Raw genomic sequence first — 19018 nt, forward strand, 5'->3', positions numbered from 1 at the left:
CGAGCACCGCCACCGGCCCGAGGCGGCCGCCGCCATCTTGGCGCTTCCCTCAGCGGCCGCCGCGCAGGCGCGGGGCAGCGCTGCCGGAAGAGGCTGCGGGTGAGGTGGGGACCGCCGAGGGGCCCCGCCGCCGCTGCCCGCTCCCCGCCGCCGCCTGAGGGGCTGAAGCGAGCCGGGGTCCCGCCGTCCCCCCGCCGGCTCTGCCTTGCCGTGAGGGGGTGCGAGCCATGGGGGGGCGCTGGGGGTCCTGCGGCTGGGGGGGGGAAGGGGAGCAGGGGGTGGGCGATGCAATGACCGACCCGGGGTGGGGAGGGGGTCGCGAAATGGCCGCCCCGGGGGGGACTGGGGGGGGGGGGGGTCGCGAAATGGCCGCCCCCGCGCTCGCAGCTTGCCCAGCCGAGCCGGCGCTGCTCGCGGCCTGCTTCGGGCCTGCGTAACGCAAACTAAACTCGGACGTTTCCCCCTCGGTGTGCCAAGGCAGGTGCGGCCCCTGAGCGCCCCGCCCCGGCGCGATGCTGCCCACCACCTCCGTCAGCGCCCGCAGCCAGGGCAACGGGGCGCTGAGCCCCCGCGACGCGGCCCGGCACACGGCCGGGGCGAAGCGCTACAAGTACCTGCGGAGGCTGCTCCACTTCCGACAGATGGACTTCGAGTTCGCCCTCTGGCAGATGCTCTACCTGTTCACCTCGCCGCAGAGGGTCTACAGGAACTTCCACTACAGGAAGCAGACCAAGGACCAGTGGGCGAGGGACGACCCCGCGTTCCTGGTGCTCCTCAGCATCTGGCTCTGCGGTGAGTGCGGGGGAGACGGAGGGGATCCACATCTGTATCCCTTCTCACTCCAGGGGAGAAAAGTCCAGTCTGTATGGAGTATCCTCTAATCAGAATAGAGTGAAAGAAGGTGGCCCATCCTTTGGGCAGCTAGAAAGCCAGAAGCAGAGCTGTAGTTCTTTTGAATAAATCTCTTGCAACTCGCTTCTTACTGCATTCCGAACTAGGTACTTCCCTGTAACTTCACAGACAACAATAAAAGCCACGTCACATAGCAATACTTTGGTTAAAAAGTACTGAACATCCAGTTTATCTAACATAGATGAAATACTGTTTTCCAATAAAGGCCTTAAGAGCAATTCTGTATATTGCAGAATTAAACTATGCACAGTCTCTCGCATATAATTGTTAGACTGAATTGAAAACCCAGAAGTATTACCCTGGTTGACTTCTCTTCTATATAGCACATTGCTGTTACTTATATCAAAGCTGTTAACTCCAAAATAAAAGCATACCCCACCAGATACATGGTTTTGGTTAACAATGGGCTTTTATGAAACTAAGAATATTCTGCTTTAGCATTGTGTGAATTTTTAAAATAATTGGGAGGGCAATAGAAGTTTGGTGTTAATTTGCACTTGGGCTTAATGTTAGCATTCTTCAATTTGTAAAGGAGTTATATCATAAACTAATTGCGATGCACTTAGTATTTGGAGGAAAAATGAACTGTTGGACCGAAAAAATCACAAGGTGAAAAAGAAAACTGGAGATTTCCTAACAGCATACTCAAAAAAGAATATTGATTTACAATCTCATCCTTTCTTTTCTGCAGTTAACTTTAATAATATTTTTTTTCTCTTTTTAGTGTCCACTGTAGGATTTGGATTTGTGCTGGACATGGGTTTTTTTGAAACAATAAAGCTGCTTCTTTGGGTAGTATTCATAGACTGTGTAGGCGTTGGTCTCCTGATAGCAACTTTAATGTGGTAAGTATTAACGTCTGAAACTGAGTTCAGTATTGCTGTTGGGACACTGATAGTCTTCTGCTGTTTGTGAGACACTTGGTTCCCTCTCTGGGGCAAAATTATAAAGTAAACTACAGTGTTGACTGTAGGTTTTGTGCTGTTGATGGAATTATTTTAAAACTTGCTTTTTAAAAAAGGCATAGTTTTCTTTACCGTTTCCTGGAGAAGATAATTAATAATCAGTCTGTATTATGATGAACATTTCATTCTGCGTTCTTTCTTCCTGAGCTGGTTGGCCTTCAGCAATAATTCCAGATCAGAAAGTTGGTAATCAAAAAAGAATCTTCATTCCTTAATTTGGTTGAACAGCTTGGTTAAATAATGTAAGCCTGAGGATGATTATGTTTAAGTAGGGTGATATAAAATTGGTCTGTGCTTCTTGCTGAAGATTTTAGCTATTATTTCCACTACAAGCGATGTCTCTCTTATTTATTTCGTGCATACTGCCTTTGCTGGTAGTCACTACCAGTTTTACCTTGTAACTTCTAGAGAGTTAGAGAAGGTGAGAGGCAGTGACAAGACAGTTTGTAACCCAGGCCTCAGCATGTTATTAATATATTCTACCTCAGCAAGGGAACCGTAAAACAGGACATCAGTGTTTCTGCAGTGTGGCAAGGCGAGGGCACAAAAGAAAAAAATTTTATCTTACCAAGAGCTTTTTCTTGGTAGTGGTGGAAAGAAAAATGTACAAGGAATCAAGGACACTTAAAAGAGTTCTCAGTAATGTATCTGACTTCTTAAACTGATGCTGATCAGAAGAGGATAGGTTCCTTTCAAACAGCGACATTGGAAACTCCCACTTGTAATTGTGGTGTTCCCCAGGGGTCGGTGTTGGGACACATCCTCTTTAATATCTTTATTGATGATTTGGATGAGGGAATTGAGTGCACCCTCAGTAAGTTTGCAGACGACACCAAGTTGGGGGGTAGTGTCGGTCTGTCAGAGGGTAGGAAGGCCCTGCAGAGGGACAGGGACCTGGACAGGATGGATCGATGGGCAGAGGCCAATGGGATGAGATTCAACATGGCTAAGTGCCAGGTCCTGCACTTTGGCCACAACAACCCCATGCAGTGCTACAGGCTTGGGGCAGGGTGGCTGGAAAGCTGTGCAGAGGAAAGGATCTGGGGGTGCTGACTGATGCTCTCCTGAACATGAGCCAGCAGTGTGCCCAGGTGGCCAAGAAGGCCAACGGCATCCTGGCTTGTATCAGGAATAGTGCAGCCGGCAGGGCCAGGGAGGTGATCGTCCCCCTGTACTCTGCTCTGGTGAGGCCGCACCTCGAGTGCTGTGTTCAGCTTTGGGCCCCTCACTACAAGAAGGACAGCGAGGCCCTGGAGCGTGCCCAGAGAAGGGCTACGAAGCTGGTGAAGGGCCTGGAGCACAAGTCCTGTGAGGAGCGGCTGAGGGAACAGGGCTTGTTTAGTCTGGGGAAGAGGAGGCTCAGGGGAGACCTCATTGCTCTCTACAGCTACCTGAAAGGAAGGTGTGGGGAGCTGGGGGTCGGCCTCTTCTCGCAGGTGACTGGTGATAGGACTAGAGGGAATGGCCTCAAGTTGTGCCAGGGGAGGTTCAGGCTGGAAATGAGGAGACATTTCTTCTCAGAAAGAGCAGTCAGGCATTGGGACGGGTTGCCCAGGGAGGTGGAGGGGTCACCGTCCCTGGGGGTGTTCAAGGAAAGGTTGGACATGGTGCTTAGGGACATGGTTTAGTGGTGACATTGGTGGTAGGGGGATGGTTGGACCGGATGGTCTTGGAGGGCTTTTCCAACCTTAATGACTCTGTGATTCTAACTGGAAAAGTCAGGAATCAGATACATACAAGAATGGCATCTGATAGATGAAAGGCCCATCTCATCTTCTGTCCTGTCTGGGGCAGCAGCCCATAAAATGCCTGAGGAGGAGCATAAGTATAATGCTTCCTGAAACAGAATCATAGAATCAGTAATGCCTTTCTTCTCCTCCAGCAGTTTGTGTCTCAGGCTGTGCTGTCCCAAACCAGAAACACTTCTGCATCTGCTGGTTTTCCTCTGTCCTTGCGTTAGCTTCCTACAGGCCTAAATACCAGTCACATGGCTCCACTTTGGTTCAAGTCCTTTCTTTCTGTACAGACCCAACTTTTTTGCAAAAGCTTCCCGCATGCCTAATGAATCTAAACCTCTTCTTGCCTTGCTTTACTCTGCATCTAGGGTCTGCCTCTTTCTGACCCTTCTTTTGGTGCAAAGAGTATTACAGATAAAGCTACCACAAAATCTGCAGTCTCAACTTCTGATTTCTGAGGACGTACTGACTTCTTGTTCCACTTGTAAAAGGGATCGTTTTTCTGATGTCGGCAGGCCTTAAGCTGAAGAAAATGTAAAGTCTCGAGGTTCGTTCTGTAATCTAAAACACCAGCAGTGCTCATTGTTGGGTATCTTTCTCCCATATAACAGAAACGTCAGAGCACAGAGTTGGGATCACATATGGCTGACTGTCTCAAACCAGTGTTTTGTCAGTCACCTTCGAAGCTCTGCATTAACCGTGTTCTCAAATATCTCTTTGTGTAGGTTCATTTCTAATAAGTACTTGGTGAAGCAGCAGAACAGAGACTATGATGTGGAGTGGGGATATGCCTTTGATGTTCATCTGAATGCCTTCTATCCACTTCTAGTCATTTTGCACTTTATCCAGCTGTTTTTCATCAATTGTAAGTAGACTTTTTATGTGTTCTCTGCTCTAAAATCATGCTCTACTGCAACAGCTGAGAGCAGTTGTTTCTTTCAGATGTCATCATATCTGATTCAGTCATCGGATATTTTGTTGGGAACACGTTATGGCTGATAGCAATTGGCTACTACATCTATGTGACATTCCTAGGATACAGTGGTAAGTATTTGACTTACCTTATTTGACTGAAAATAAGAGCATTATTTTAGTCTATTTGAGTTTAGTCTATTAATTTTTCAAGCATAGGCTCAGCTGGGTGTTGAAGTTGCTCTTCATGGTAAAAAGTTTGATAAAAATGTACCTAATGTATATTTTCAGGTGGGTAAACAACAGCAGGCTTTATGTTCTTCACCGTACCAGCCTCGTGTTCTTTTAGACCTGTAACAACTCAGCTTGGTTTTCTTTTTCCTCTGTAAATCCACTTCAAAATGGTGGCATTGGATAAAAACTCTGTATCAAGTTCAAGTGTACAGTTTTAGGTGAAACAGTTTCTCGGGACTTTACCTGTACTGCATAACAAAAGTACTCTTTAAGTCCGTGGTGAGAGTAGGACTGAGAGCATAGAGATGACCAGCCTGTTCTTCTAAGCCTCTTCTTCTAAGAACCCCTTCTAGAGGGGTACTATTTTTTCTTGCTGTTTTTCCCCAAGGCCATTCTAGACGAAGCACCTTTTTTGAAAGAGCACTACTTTACACATGCTTCATTGTTGTTTCTTTTTCAGCATTGCCATTTTTGAAGAACACAGCTATTCTTTTGTACCCGTTTGCACTTCTCATCATGCTCTATTTGATCTCATTAGCATGTGGATGGAACTTCACCAAAATGCTTTGTTCCTTCTATAAATACAGAGTGAAATAAAAACCGGACTTCATCTATCTAATGTTTACTTTGGTTTTACCTTAGCTGTCTTGATGATAAAGAAAAACAGTTAAGAACTTATTGTAAATGGTTGTAAATTTCTCTTTATTGTAGATAATTGTGTAAAAAAAAGTTTGAAGTGTCATTTTTATTAAAATATTTACAACAGTAAACATGTTAGCAATTTTGTTCAAATACTTTTGCAGTACATTCCTAAAAACAATTGTACACTGTAACTTAAATTTAACTGCAACAAGTCTATTTAGCATAACTCTTACTGCAGCTATTTTACACATACTGGCATAAGCTCTACGTTACTAGGGTTTCAAATGACACCAAAGAGCAGTTTTATAGAAGAATATTGGAATACCTTGCCTTGGGATTGCATGAAAGTAGAACTCCTAACAGTGTTGCAATGGTAAAGCAACAACTAGCTCTAGGTATAGAACCGTCCCTTCCTTTTGTGAAAGAACTTTAGATCACTTCATTTTCGTGATTACTTCAACTATACATGGACAATGCTGGCACACAGAAGAAACAGTGATGAAAGGCACAATTAACATGACCCCATATCAGGTTCCCAAATATAGCAGCAAGTTTTTAAACCTAATCTAAAGAAGTCCACTGGGTATTATTACATCCACTATTACGAGTGGCGTGTTAATGAAAAGGGAAGGAAAGTCCAAGTTAATTTGGCCACACAGACTTATGGCAATGCCTACAGCTGTGAAGTCCACAAGGCAGGAGTATAAACTGACCGTCACAAACAACACCTTCCAGAAAATGAAGATGACAATTTTCCAAAGATTGTGTTCAATATGAAACATGAGTACTAGGATTCAGTTTCAAAAACAACACGAGAGTAAACTGGATACAGTAAGACTTAATATTCCAGTACTAGAATTTGATCTCTAAGGAAAAACCACATTTACCTTAAAATACCAAATATGCTGGCAGTGCATCTTACAGTACTGTGTGTTTCAGCCACTGTTAAGGCTTGAAGAGAATTGCGTTCCCCTCCCAGCAGACACTGAGCAAAGTTCCCCTCCTAAGAAGGAGCGCGCTGAACCGCGGATCCAAGGAAGGCTAAGGACTCCAGTCACAACCGCCATCCGCCCTGGCTAAAAGTACGAGCTCCTGTCCTGCAGGCAGCTATGGCCTAAACTGTACAGCATTCCCTAACAGGAATCCTAGCACCAGCGACCACCCACTCAGGGAAGTTCAACTGTGAACATTTTTCATGTTTAGTGCCCTACAGTGCAATACCATTGAAATCAATGGAGGACTCGGGGCCTGTATACCTTGCCTTCAGAGAGATCAAAGTTTGTCCCCTTGAAACAAGGCTTCAGATCTCAAAATTAAGCTTCCTGAAGGGTTAGCTGCTCACTGTTTACAACAGAAATCAGAAAAACCCTTAGGAGAACACCAAGGTCAAAAAAGCAACACTTAAAGAACAATTCATTATGTCTGGGTGGGGTGTTTTTAAATGAGTATTTGATGCTAGCCTGAAAACACCAGTTGCTTAAAAGTCTTTCAGCATTATGCTGGTGATTGTAACGATGTTATAAAATGTAGGGCTTTCTCCCATTTCTACTACAGTTACTTGCCTTAGCTTTTTCAGAACACATCCTACCTGGTAGGAACGAATATAGAACTGAAGGTTGATTTATTTCAAGGGAGTAAGGATTGAAAAAATTTGATTCTTTTTTAAAAAATTAATGTTTTGCCAAGTTGGAAGCAAACTACAAATTACTACAATATTTCATTTGCAGCATTTCCAACAAAAAACAAGCATTATTGAAATGATATATATTTGAAAAAAAAATGAAAGAAAAGCATTACAAATTCATACGGTTTTGCCAAAGACTAATACTCCAGCCCATTCAAGGAATCATATATCATATGGGCAAAGTATAAATTGCTTTGCTCTTAACTGACTCAAGATATTTAAAAGTTTCTTTTGGAAGAGCTAGAAAAGCAGTGATATAACAGGAGTCCAGTCTGTCATTGGTCCGTGAGTAACATTTAATTTAATAAATGTTTAATTAAATAAATGTGCCTATAGGAATATTTTCTATCAATGCCAACAAATGGTTAAGATGTCTGCAAAAGCATGAAGCCTTATACAGAGCTTTAGAAATACTCTTCAGTTGTTTTGTTTTTAAAGTGTTAACTTGGGATCATATCCTGTTCTTATTTACAAGGGTTTCAGTAAGTCTACCCACCAAACGAGCAAAGCAAGATAATACTGCGACTTGTATTTCCTTGGTCCAGAGCAGTCATGATCAGCTCAGAAAAGCCAGAGCTGTAATCAGCTGGTCTGTTTATCATCTAATACATGAAGTCAAGAATAATTTGTCCAGAAAATGAAGTTTTTGAGTAATAACTTCGGCTTCTTTTCTGAGGCTTTAACAACATCAGAAAGAGCTAATAGGATAATGCAGTTTATTTTGAAACGCTTTCTATTACTTGATTACCATAAGATTCACTGACCTACTGGGGATTTTTAAGACCAAAACAAAAATAATTTGAAGTTAAATAAATATAGAAAAAAACTCCCCCAAAATCAGGTAATTGGTTTAAGATGCTGAGAGGAACTCTTGCGGTAATAACGTAACTTGTGACATATGTAAGACAGACCAGCCCATTCGGAGCACATCTGGTCACAGAGTACCCAAGCTAGTGACTGTTGAGCCAAACAGCTGAAGCTTTCTCATTTCAAGCATAATTCCAGGAAGGAGACTTGCACTAGACTGACTTGGGGATTAGAATTTGAAAGTTTGAAAACCCAAAATAGCTGTCTGTAGAGATAATTTCCAAGCAAATTTGCAGAACTTTCAGAAAACACTGAGCCTGATTTACCTGAATCTACAGAACACGATTTGTATTAATGTGGCAATTATCTCAATAGTACATATGCTCAAGAGCATTGCAAGTGTCAAAGGAGCCCTGAGTATTTCCAATTCCTTCTAGTACAATGCAGTAAAAATGCAATAATCTTTATGAAAACCAAACCAACCAACCGAACGTACTTTATCAAGCACTAGTTAATTTGTTGCTTTTGATAAATTCCATCTTGGTGTTCTTGAGATCTAAATATAATGGTAACACCAGAGTTCTGCAATCAGTGCTGGAAGGGTTCAGTGTGATTAGGTGTATTATCAATGATTCATCTTAACTACTATGAAACATCAGGAATGGTGATGCTTTGAGAGTAAGCACACAGCATCCTTGATTAATGGTACCAGTAAACTTACGAACTCACAGAAAAAGATGAAAGCCACTACCAACAGAACTACTTATTTTAAGAAACTGCAGTATCTAATGTACTTCCGCAACCTAAATTGTAGTAACTAGCTAGAGCCTACCTTGTCTGCATCATTCATTCACAGGCACAGCTGAGAAGAAAACATAAATACTTCCTTAGACCTTTGCTAGTTGATCTGTGATAAAAAGCCACTGGTAATAATTTGATGGAATAGCATTGCACATATAACAAACTGGGCTGTGCATCATACCAGGCTAGATTCGGGTAGGATTCTGAGCCTATTACCTTACCTTCCTTACTCCAACAATAAACTCTATGTATGAGGCCAGTGCTTAGCTTGTCCACAGTCTCTGTGGGCAAGGCAAGCTTTCCAAATAACATATTTTATTTATAGCATCCGATATAATCAGAAAAAAAGTAAACAAGGCCTGCCTAGTAGCTTCCTTATTTTTTCAACTTACACCAGTTAGTCTAAATAGAAGATCTTACTTCCATGTACAAATCTTATCTTATCTGTGTTCTCAGATGACATAGCTAAAAGAAAATGACTACGGTCTGTAGAAGTAGTTAAGCTTTATAAACCTTACAAACTTGAATACCGCTGAACTGTCTCTAAGATACAGCACAATTAGCCAGGAAGGCAGAAGAAAACACAAGTTGACTCCATATCCCAGTGGTGACAGCTCTCAGCTTGCACTGCTGGAGAGTCAGGTTTAGGCTCCTAATCCTTATTAATAGGTCATGAAAAAGAGACCAAATCCATTAGAAGAACATTCCTGCTAGAGACATGAATTCAAGATCCCTGCCCTAGTTTAGGGACCCCGCAGCAGTTTTCCATGTCTGTGCCCTAGCCACGGAGCTGTTGGGGATAAGGGAATTCCTCCACCCCACAAGAACTGTGCCACCTTTCGAGATGTCAGCTCGAGGAGGCTGTTTCACAGCAGCTGAGAATCCCCAAGCCAGGGCAGCAGCCCCCCTCCGGTGTCAATCAGGCACTTCATTCCTAGTGAAGAGAGAAGATCCTGCCTCTTTCCTTCCCGACCATTTCTGACTGGGTAACTTAAATCTTCCTGTGCCTGTGTCCTTTACACATTAGCACCTAACAGAAAAACTCTTAAGAACGTTGGCAGCATTAATACTGCAACAAATCCACTCTGGATTTAATCCAAACCATTTCATGTTCCTGACGGAGTTTCTGATTCAAGATCACTGTTGTTTCCCTTGAAACAAAAAGGCAGGGTACTAACTTGCGGCCAAATTCAGTTCTTAGTAAAATTAGTGCGAGTTATTACACTGATCGATAAAGAGAGTCAAACTGAAACCTTATTCTTGAACAATGGAACAAAATAAAAGTAAACCAGAACTATTCACTGTAATGTATCTAAAATAAATACTGCAATAACTGCTTAAGAGGATACTGCTGTAGATCAAGTATATCTAATTACTACTAACTCTTTTTAAAGAGGTTAACCTCTGTCACTCCAAGGAAAGCTGGGGACTGATTTTTGTAGTACAGAAAATGAATTTGTCCAGGCTAGGAAATGTCTAAAATTTTTTTTTTCTTTTTCCTCTTCTTTTTTTTTTTTTTTTTAAGAAAGAACACTTAGGAATTGAAAAATTCTTCTAAAATGCAATGGATTAAATCTAAAATCACTGCAGATTTAGTACATAATATGAAATAAGACATTTCAACATGGTCTCCATGTGGCTACAAACTGTACATAGTGGAAATTCATAGCTCCAAAGAATAATGCTCTTCAGAACTCTGTTAATGCCACTGAACATAATTCAGATTCTGTGTACAAAACTACATAATTTAGAAACTTAATCTAGTTTTTTTTTTTAACATGGCAGTATATTTGAAATATGGTATTAATTTATGTTTGCATCTCCAAAGAAAAATGTAGAAAGATAACTTAAACTAGAGAATTCATAAAAAAAACTATATCAATTTAAAATTTTACTGCATAAAAATATGTACTTTTCAAATTATTTTAATAAATTAAATATCCCTAACATTTTTAATATATATCCCTGACAATCTATAAAAGAGGGTTCTTGTTATAGAAAATAAATGGAACTCCGAAAGTACCCCCTTCATAAAACATATTTAACAATAATTATATTTTTCTTCTTCTTCCAGGAATGTAACAATATGTACAACTTCTCTATATTACTATACTATCAAAATAGTACAGATTAAGCGTAGTAGGGTTCTGCAACCATAAGATGGTAAAGTCACATTAAAGTGGAGGGCAACCTAGGCCTCAGATGAACAATATCAGTGTGGAGCATCAGTTTCTGGATGGATCAGATAAGAAGGGGTAAATACAATCTTCTCATCTACAGTAGATTTCACAAGAGGTAGAGTTCAAGTGAAAATGAAAGAAATTTGGGATAAGGTGCATGCTCAGTATTTTCAATTTATGACTTGTTAAGGATGTCAGATTTTACAGGAAAAGTTTTCAAGGATTCTTTCTTTTTCCTCTAAAGGAGGATTCGATGATCAGCTTGTAATCTTTTTAATATGAATCTGAAACAAAGAATCAGAAAGAAAGTTATATTTTAAGGACACTACAGTTCTCTTAGTAATCAGACGTAAACATTCTCAGTGGTAGCCAAAATTTTGAGCTTCAAACACACTGAAAGAATGAAATCTCACATTTGTCTTTTTATTTTTAAAAGAATATACCACCTCTCACCTCATTCAGAATCGCCCATACTGCTGAATTTTGTATTACTGAAAGCCGGAATGATGAAACAGGGTTTAGGCTAGGGTCAACTGTTCCTTCAGCTACGCCGTTTTCAAATTTCCCTGCGAAAGAAGTGAAAGTATATCTTCCATTAATTCCTCTTAACAAAGTACAGAATCTACGCCCAGAAAAATGCACCTACATGGGACACCATTCATGCCTAATGTACTCCAATTTAAAGAATCCTCAACTATATTAGGACGGATAAGAATCCAATTTAAAAGTCTAGTTAGAATTTACACTTAAACCATGCATACACCAACTGCAATTCATTAAGATGAAAAAGCTTGCTTTCACTATAACAGGGATGCCCAACCTATGTCCAACAAGCTAAATACAACCTATGAGTAAAATTTCTCCTCCTTGGCAACAGGTATCCTGCCACTTGCCCCAGCAGCTGCTTGGCTATGGAAACGCCAATCTCATCCCACGAGGAGAGAGCCGATTTTCTACTTGTAGGGTTGGTTCAAGCCCAGACCCTGACGGCACACACTCGAGCACAACAGCTCACAGAGAGGCACTTATGTAGTCACAGGACATTAGAGGTGATCTTAAGCAACCTGGAGATGCCTCTATAATAACTTAAGTGGGTCTACTCTGGCAGATAAGTTGGGTGTAGCTGCAATCCAAACGAGAGTGGTGCCAGACCATCAGTCTCAAAGAAGAAATATTGGAAGCAATAGTAAGGAAAGCCTACATAAGGTCACACACCCAAAATGAAGGATCAAAAAACTCAGTTTTAAGTCTGTCTTGTTTTTAATTAAAGTGTCTCAACGTGTGCAACAGTAACAAAATACATGTCTTTCTACATGTGTAACAAAAAAGCATTGCTGTCTGTGGCATACCTATCCTGAAGTAACCATCCTCTAAGCGTTTGTCTTTGGTTTCTTTGCTCAATACCAATTCTTCATTCTACGACAACAAAGCACAGATAAGATCATTTATTTTGACATACAACTTTGCCAGCGAAAGTCATGTGTGTATCCAGCATCCACCTTTTCTAAATAATTATGAACAAGCCTAGAATAATTATTTATAGCCTTAGACAAACCAACACAGAAAAGGAAAAGGAGCAGTGCTCCAGAACTGAACTGTATTTGGCTTCAAGGTAGAAAAAGGAAGTACTTCAGGTGCCCCACTTAACTGATATGCTAATTGCCACATGAACAGAATACACAGCAGATACTGGCAAACAGAGAAGAAGAAAAGCAAAGGCAAAACCTTGCCTTCTTTTCCTATGGCTGAGCCGGATTTCTCTCATGACAAATGAATCTTGCAGCTCACTTCTTGATGTAAGAATTTGGGTAAAATGAAAAGCCTTCAGACCAGCAAGGGAAGCATTTCAATTATCGCCACCTTACTAAAAAGGGTGGATATCAATGAGCTTCTTTAATAAGAACAGAAAAATGAAATTGTAGACCAGAGCTTCAAAAACAGCCTGGAAATTGCAACCAGAATCACATGACCCAGTACTAAAAGACCCCTATAAAAATTTCTAGGAATCAATTAAAAATTCTTGACAGGCCCAGAAAATTAAATCCATCAGCTTTTTGTTGTTGTTTCCTACTTTGAAGGGATGGTGCTGAAAAGCGGTTTTGTTTGGTTTTGGTCTGGTGGATTTTTATTTATTTACTTATTGAGTGTGTTGCTTGAGTTCCTTGACAAATCCAGCCTAGGGACACTGGTTTTCTAAGGATTCCTCCTGCCCCCAACCTGATTTCTGCTTATGGGGGATCCGGGTAGAAGTATATGAATGGGCTTCTGGCTGTACTCAAGTCCATGGTGGAGAAATCCTTCTCTCAAAACAGCACCTATCATTCTGCAGCTGCTGTCTCTGTACTGGTGACATTTTCTGGTAACACCAATGGCTTAGGAATGCGCCAGGTACAGAATTTCCTGTTCACCTTTCCGCACATTGCATCAATAGCAAGGGAAGTTTGGGAGCATTATGTGCTTAATGGATGTCCCCATTTGAGGGGCACCTGAAAGTCAGACATAACCATTCCCGTGATATCTTGGGGCCAGATGAGGTAAGGGCTGCTGCTGGTTTTATGGCTGAATATATTTCCTTGAGGAAAGGTATAATATCAGTTATCAGGAAAAATCAGTTATCAGGGGAAAGGAACAGACTTAGAATCCAGATACTGAATTACCTATATGGTATTGAGGTCTTGAGAAACAAAATTGTTTAAATTTTATAGTACAACATGATAGCCCAGGTATCATGTCGTATAACTAGAATCAAACTTCTACTGGGAGATGGAGCTGGTCAGAAATCTGTATTTTTTTTTTTCCACTTCCAGGACAGTGGACTACAGGAATAGTGAAATGAATCCCTCCATGATCATTTGTGGTTTTTTGTTTGTTTGTTTTTGTTTTAATTTTTTGTATAGCACTTAAAGCACAAATTTCAAGATACCCGCATGAGGTGTATGGAAGAAGACAGAAATACTTTGCTGTTTTAAGACTAAATAAAATAAACCTATTTTAAGTAATATCTTAATCTTCACACAGAGTTTTGTGATATAAATGATCAGGTACAATATTCAGTTGAAGAAAAAGAACCTGTATCATCTTCTTTCAAGCAAGAATATACTTTAGACAGTATAGTGCCCTCCTGAAACAAATTTCAGACTTAGTCTGAGAATCCAGTTACTGAAGTTCCTATAAGGTATTTGTGCTATGGTTTAGATGCATGTCAACTCCTGAACCAAGAGGGTTTTTTTTGTTTGTTTTGTTTTTACTAAGTCAAAAAGGAGATTGACATAGCTTTCCCATTTTCCAAAATACATTGGAGATGGCAGACTGGTTGGTTATTTTTTGTTTTAAATAGTAACAGTGAATTGGAAGAAAATGAGTTTGTTCACCCCCAAATTACCAACAGCACATATAGCAGGGTGCACTTTGAATGAACATCTGAATAGTTCCATTAGTTCTCTGTGAATAGATCCAATTTAAAAAAAAAGTATGAGAGCATCAAAAGCCTACAGTTATAAAAGAAGAAAAATCAATACAATTAGCAGACTTTGCTTTTATCCTAGAATGGAGAAGAGACAAATCAATACATTCATACCTGAAAAGGCAGAACTTCCACAGTTGTGTTTAGAAGTATATCTCCTGGGTGCTCTGGATTGCCACTGTGAAACAAGTACCTGTAAATGGAAAAGGAAAAATAGCCTACATACATCAGTCAGAATTAGCTAAGTGTATTAATAACTTAACCTTGTATCTTAATAATCGCTTTGTATGTTTTACAATAATGTATCTTCTATTTTGACCTACATCAGCTGATTATAAGTAAAAGATGCTTCCCACCATGGGTCACCCCCACCTTGTTCCAGCAGAGTGAACTCTGCAGATCCATTCAGAGCCAGGTCAGGGAACTTCTCTGCAGCAACTCTTTTGCCAGGCCAGTTTTCCCTAAGACCAGTTCTCTGCTCTGGTTCACTGCACACTCTCATTAATGATTGTGCCAGGAACTCCCAGCCCATACGCACAGCATAACGCTATCTGAATATAAAATTCTTTTCCAAAGACAGACTATTATTTTTACAAAAGCATTTTCTTTTAACTGTATACACAGAGAAGGATTATTATTATTATTTTAAACCTGTACAAAGTTACCCTCACTCAGAAGTGCATTTAATGAACTTTTTTTTTTTTTTAATGGAGAGAACTGTATCAAAGAACTGTCAATTCTTTAATGTCAAGAACTGTATCAAAACCATCCCTATACGTATCACCTGGTGAAGTGCAGGTCTTAGAAATCTAAGTACCCGCTCTCCAACAGTTTTTGCAGTACTATGCACCTGTAGATAATCAGTTACAAAAGACAGGGTTTAATTTACCTTTCTTTATATATAACACAAACTTGATAGTATTTTTGATGTCAAATACACACTATGCAAATAAGTAACAATCTTTTTTTACCACTAGGTGGTATCAATGCTTGAAAAATTATTCCTTGTCATTTTTTTCTAGTAGACCGCAGAGGAGTTTATTCAGATTACTATCTGAAAACTACTTATATATTATACCTACTCAAATGTCACTTTTAACAAATCTATTTTCCTTTTAATGCGTTTAAATGAATATGTAACAATCCATCAACACATTTCAAACCTTCCTTCAGATGGAAACTGGAGAAATAAACAGTAAGCACTATCTTCTACATTACACACATCACCAGCCAGGGACAAAATTAGTTCAGAAATCATCACTTGATTAAAATTACAAACATTAGCTCAATTTGCAATTTATTAAGACGTAATTGGAGATGTAAATTCCAGTTTGTCTTTATCCAGTACGTCTGAAGCCAGGTAAGTACTTGCCATTAATCCATTCTCCATAGCTACAAGTCAAAAAGTAGAAGAAAACAGAGCTCTCTGACTCTGAATTAAAAGGGTCTGTGATCCTAAAATGAGAGGAAGTATTTTAAAAATACACAGACACTCGGAGGCATGTAGCATGTCTTCTATCAAGGCTCAGAAGAGGAGTAAAAATCACACACTCAGATCTATGAAAGCTACATTGATTTCTATTGCACTGACTGGATTCAGAAAGCTCTGGTGTTGTACGTGCTTGAAGAACTTTTTCCTCACAGCAGTATAATATAGAGGTTAGTTGATTCTAATGTACAGAAGCAACCTAAGACATATACAGTTCTTTAAAGAAAAATGTCATGAATCTTATTAGAAGCAGTTTTATCTAAACACCCACAAAGATTCATGCTTCCATTCTGAGAAAATGTTTTTACTGTATGTTTCATTAATAAGCAAAACAAACTCTTGGCAAAGCTGACCAGAAGAGGACTATAAGTATATTCTGATGTATTCTGACCTAGCAGATCTGAATTGCTCTCCTTTAGCCTGTCGATTATTCTAAACATTCACGGGAATTCTTCTCACGAAAACACTGAAAATCCCAAGATTTATATTTTTAAATGCCAGAGATTGAACACTTGCATCTGAGATGCCATCATCAAACTCTCCTACCAAACCCCAGGTGCAGTACTTCTCTGTAGTGCTTTCTATTTCACAAATCTCATTTCTGAGAAGACACACCTAAAAAGCCACAAAAATTAAAAATAACCCTCCTCTGTGATCCTGCGCTCTCAACAGAAGATAATGCTTCAGGGGTGCTGTGGGGGCAGGTGGTGGTTTGGTTTGAAGAACAACACAGCCAGCTGTTTGTCCTACAGTGCTATCGACTTCTGAAATTAAAGGGGGAGGATTCTCCCCCTGCACTCCCCACAGATATTGTGCCATTAGGGCACCGAGCTCAAAAACTGGCACTAAGCTGAAACAATTTATGGAAGTAATAAAAACGGATTTGCAGATTTCCATGTAGTCAAAACCACTTTTCCAGTATGTTTGCCATATGCACATACATTTATAACATATGCATATGTTCCACATCTTACTTCAGATTATGTTTAGAACAGAAGGGACATTTTTAAATCTGAGCCTTGCCTGAACATTTGTTAGATAACACCTACTTAGACAGAAGTTACACAGAGATTAAAAATGGAAGTATGAATGCACATACACAGCTCGTGTCTATAATCAATCTTTTGCTTAGAAATAAAATCTATGAATTAGAAAATTTGCTTAGGAATAACAGTTCATTTACAAGTGAGTTGCTGTTCTACAGCTTCTGAAAGAAGCATCATTTAGCTGTTCTTTTATAAAACTTGCCTCCCCGACACACTGCTAAATCACAAGGCGTTCAGGCTATGAAATGTTTTTCTGAAGACTGAAAGACAGAAACTGAAAGCCACGGAAGTAGCTGTGCTTTTGGCTAAGTTATTCTGACATCTGTCCTGGGATTTGCAGGTGACAGCCTGTGTAAATACTAAAAACGTGGGTTTTTTTCTCCTCTGGTTACCTGACATTTTTCCTGGGGTTGAATCAAAGACATTTTTTGTCCACCTGCTGTTTAAACCTAGTGCCTTCTGAAGCGTTCCTTCCAATTAAAATTCTGAAAGCCACAGACCTCTAAATATAATAATCCCAAACAAATACATATTAACCTAAAAAAAAAAACCAAACTACTATTGCCTTATAAAACATTACTTCACAGCTTGTTTTAATTACCAAACATGAAGATGGGCACATTTGGACATTCTTGATGGGAGTCATCAGCAAAAAGTAACTAACTCACAACTGCTAAGTGAAATACCAATGTACCTAAACTTCAGAGAACCTTTTTCCATTTTCAGTCTCTCTTTAAAGAGGCAAGGGTCAAATATAATAACTAGCTACTGTACATATATTCAAGAATAGACACAACTTCCTATCTGCCAGAAGTTCCTAGATGTATGAACCAGCTCACATACATTCGGTTCTTGACCTCAGTGTAATAAGAGAGTAAAAGAGGATGCTAAACATTAACATCTCATGTGGCATATAAAAACCTACACAATAAAATTTAAAGAGCAACAAAGGTTAAAAAACAAACAAACACAAAAGGGAGCAAAGTCAAAGTTGCAAATAAGATTTCAGTTTCCATATTGAGTGATTTGAATATGAAAGCTGCGGGTTTGACTTCTGTCTTGGAACTAGATTCACCTACACAGTCAAGTCAGCTGGAGGAAAAAAATAAAAATAAAACCACTCAGCTAAACCAGTACTCATATACATCCTAACACAGAGGAATGGAAGGACAGAAGCACGATCATCATTAATACATTGACATAAGATATCATTAGCTTGCCAATGCAGTTAACTTTAGTTACCTTTAGTATTCTTTAAATGGCTAAACTTTTCCATCTTTCAGTACGAGTTCATCACTTGCACTTTTGGCACAAAAAAACACACCACAAAACAACAACAACAAAGCGAGTACGCACCTCTTTACCCTCCTCTTACTTTGCTTATGGAGGGGTTGTATCTTTCTTCTTTCCCCCCACATCAAAGTATATTTAGACTCAGAAAAGTGTAATTTTTTCCATTACCTGATTTGTTTCCTTTTAGGCATTAACAAGTGTGTCTTACTGCCTTTTATATCTTATTCAAAAAAAATGGAAATGCCAATTGTGTTAAATTTTTTTAAACAAAAGTGCAATTCTATGCATCTTCTGCTTTGTTGAGCCATTAAAAACAGAGCAGAGAACAGGACACACAAAAAAAAACTTACCAGTAAATAGCAGCTTTATAAAAGGAAATAATACACACACCAAAAAAAAAAGCACAATTCACATCGACTACCAATACATTTTTGTTTTGAAAGAAACAAAAGTCTTATCTCACTGGATGCTAAACAAAAACATTCTAAGAATCTATTTATGAACACAGGCCTTTGTCCGCTGTAAATATCAGGAATCAAATCTTTTTCTCTGCATATCCTCCTTACGTCTCTTTTTAGCAATTTGATATATGTTAGTATATCCCATTTGCAGAAAAAGGAAGAGATAGGAAGGCAGAGAGGAAATGTTTCCTTCCACTTTTGCACTATCTGCAGGACAACACTTTTAAATTCCACACAGTGTGAATTTCTATAAAAGCAACATTCAGTCAGCAAATTTTTGGCTCTCTACAAACGCTGTCACCCCTGCAAGAGTCATTATCCACCAATCCTGTCCAGGATTTTTGATCACTGGATGCAAATGTGGTAAAAGAAATTTAATCTAACCCCACTCTG

The 19018-nt window shown here is 39.7% G+C and overlaps 2 protein-coding genes across 7 annotated transcripts in view; one reads left to right on the forward strand and one right to left on the reverse strand.

The window, feature by feature from the left end:
- Window positions 1-78: 78 nt before the first annotated feature.
- UNC50 (unc-50 inner nuclear membrane RNA binding protein) lies at window positions 79-5529 on the forward strand. 2 transcript variants are annotated; one of them, XM_083806700.1, is made up of 6 exons: window positions 79-218; window positions 478-792; window positions 1637-1757; window positions 4339-4478; window positions 4556-4657; window positions 5220-5529. In XM_083806700.1, exons 2-6 carry the CDS (start codon window positions 513-515, stop codon window positions 5354-5356), a joined length of 780 nt encoding a protein of 259 aa, XP_083662826.1. In that variant the 5' UTR covers window positions 79-218; window positions 478-512; the 3' UTR covers window positions 5357-5529. The 2 variants fall into 2 exon arrangements, with proteins under 2 accessions (XP_083662826.1, XP_083662825.1); XM_083806699.1 differs by having other exon boundaries at window positions 83-218; window positions 482-792.
- The window catches only part of MGAT4A (alpha-1,3-mannosyl-glycoprotein 4-beta-N-acetylglucosaminyltransferase A), a 78733-nt gene continuing 65155 nt past the window's right edge, over window positions 5441-19018 (reverse strand). For all 5 annotated transcript variants that reach the window (XM_083806629.1, XM_083806632.1, XM_083806630.1 and 2 more), the window contains 4 exons: window positions 14451-14529; window positions 12223-12289; window positions 11327-11439; window positions 5441-11157 (listed from right to left, as the gene is read on the reverse strand). In XM_083806629.1, the coding sequence (XP_083662755.1) occupies window positions 11131-11157; window positions 11327-11439; window positions 12223-12289; window positions 14451-14529 (286 nt within the window). In that variant the 3' untranslated portion in view covers window positions 5441-11130. The remainder of the gene's footprint in view (window positions 11158-11326; window positions 11440-12222; window positions 12290-14450; window positions 14530-19018) is intronic.

Source organism: Anser anser (assembly GCF_964211835.1).
Source record: "Anser anser genome assembly, chromosome: 1".
NCBI classification, from domain to species: Eukaryota; Metazoa; Chordata; class Aves; order Anseriformes; family Anatidae; genus Anser; species Anser anser.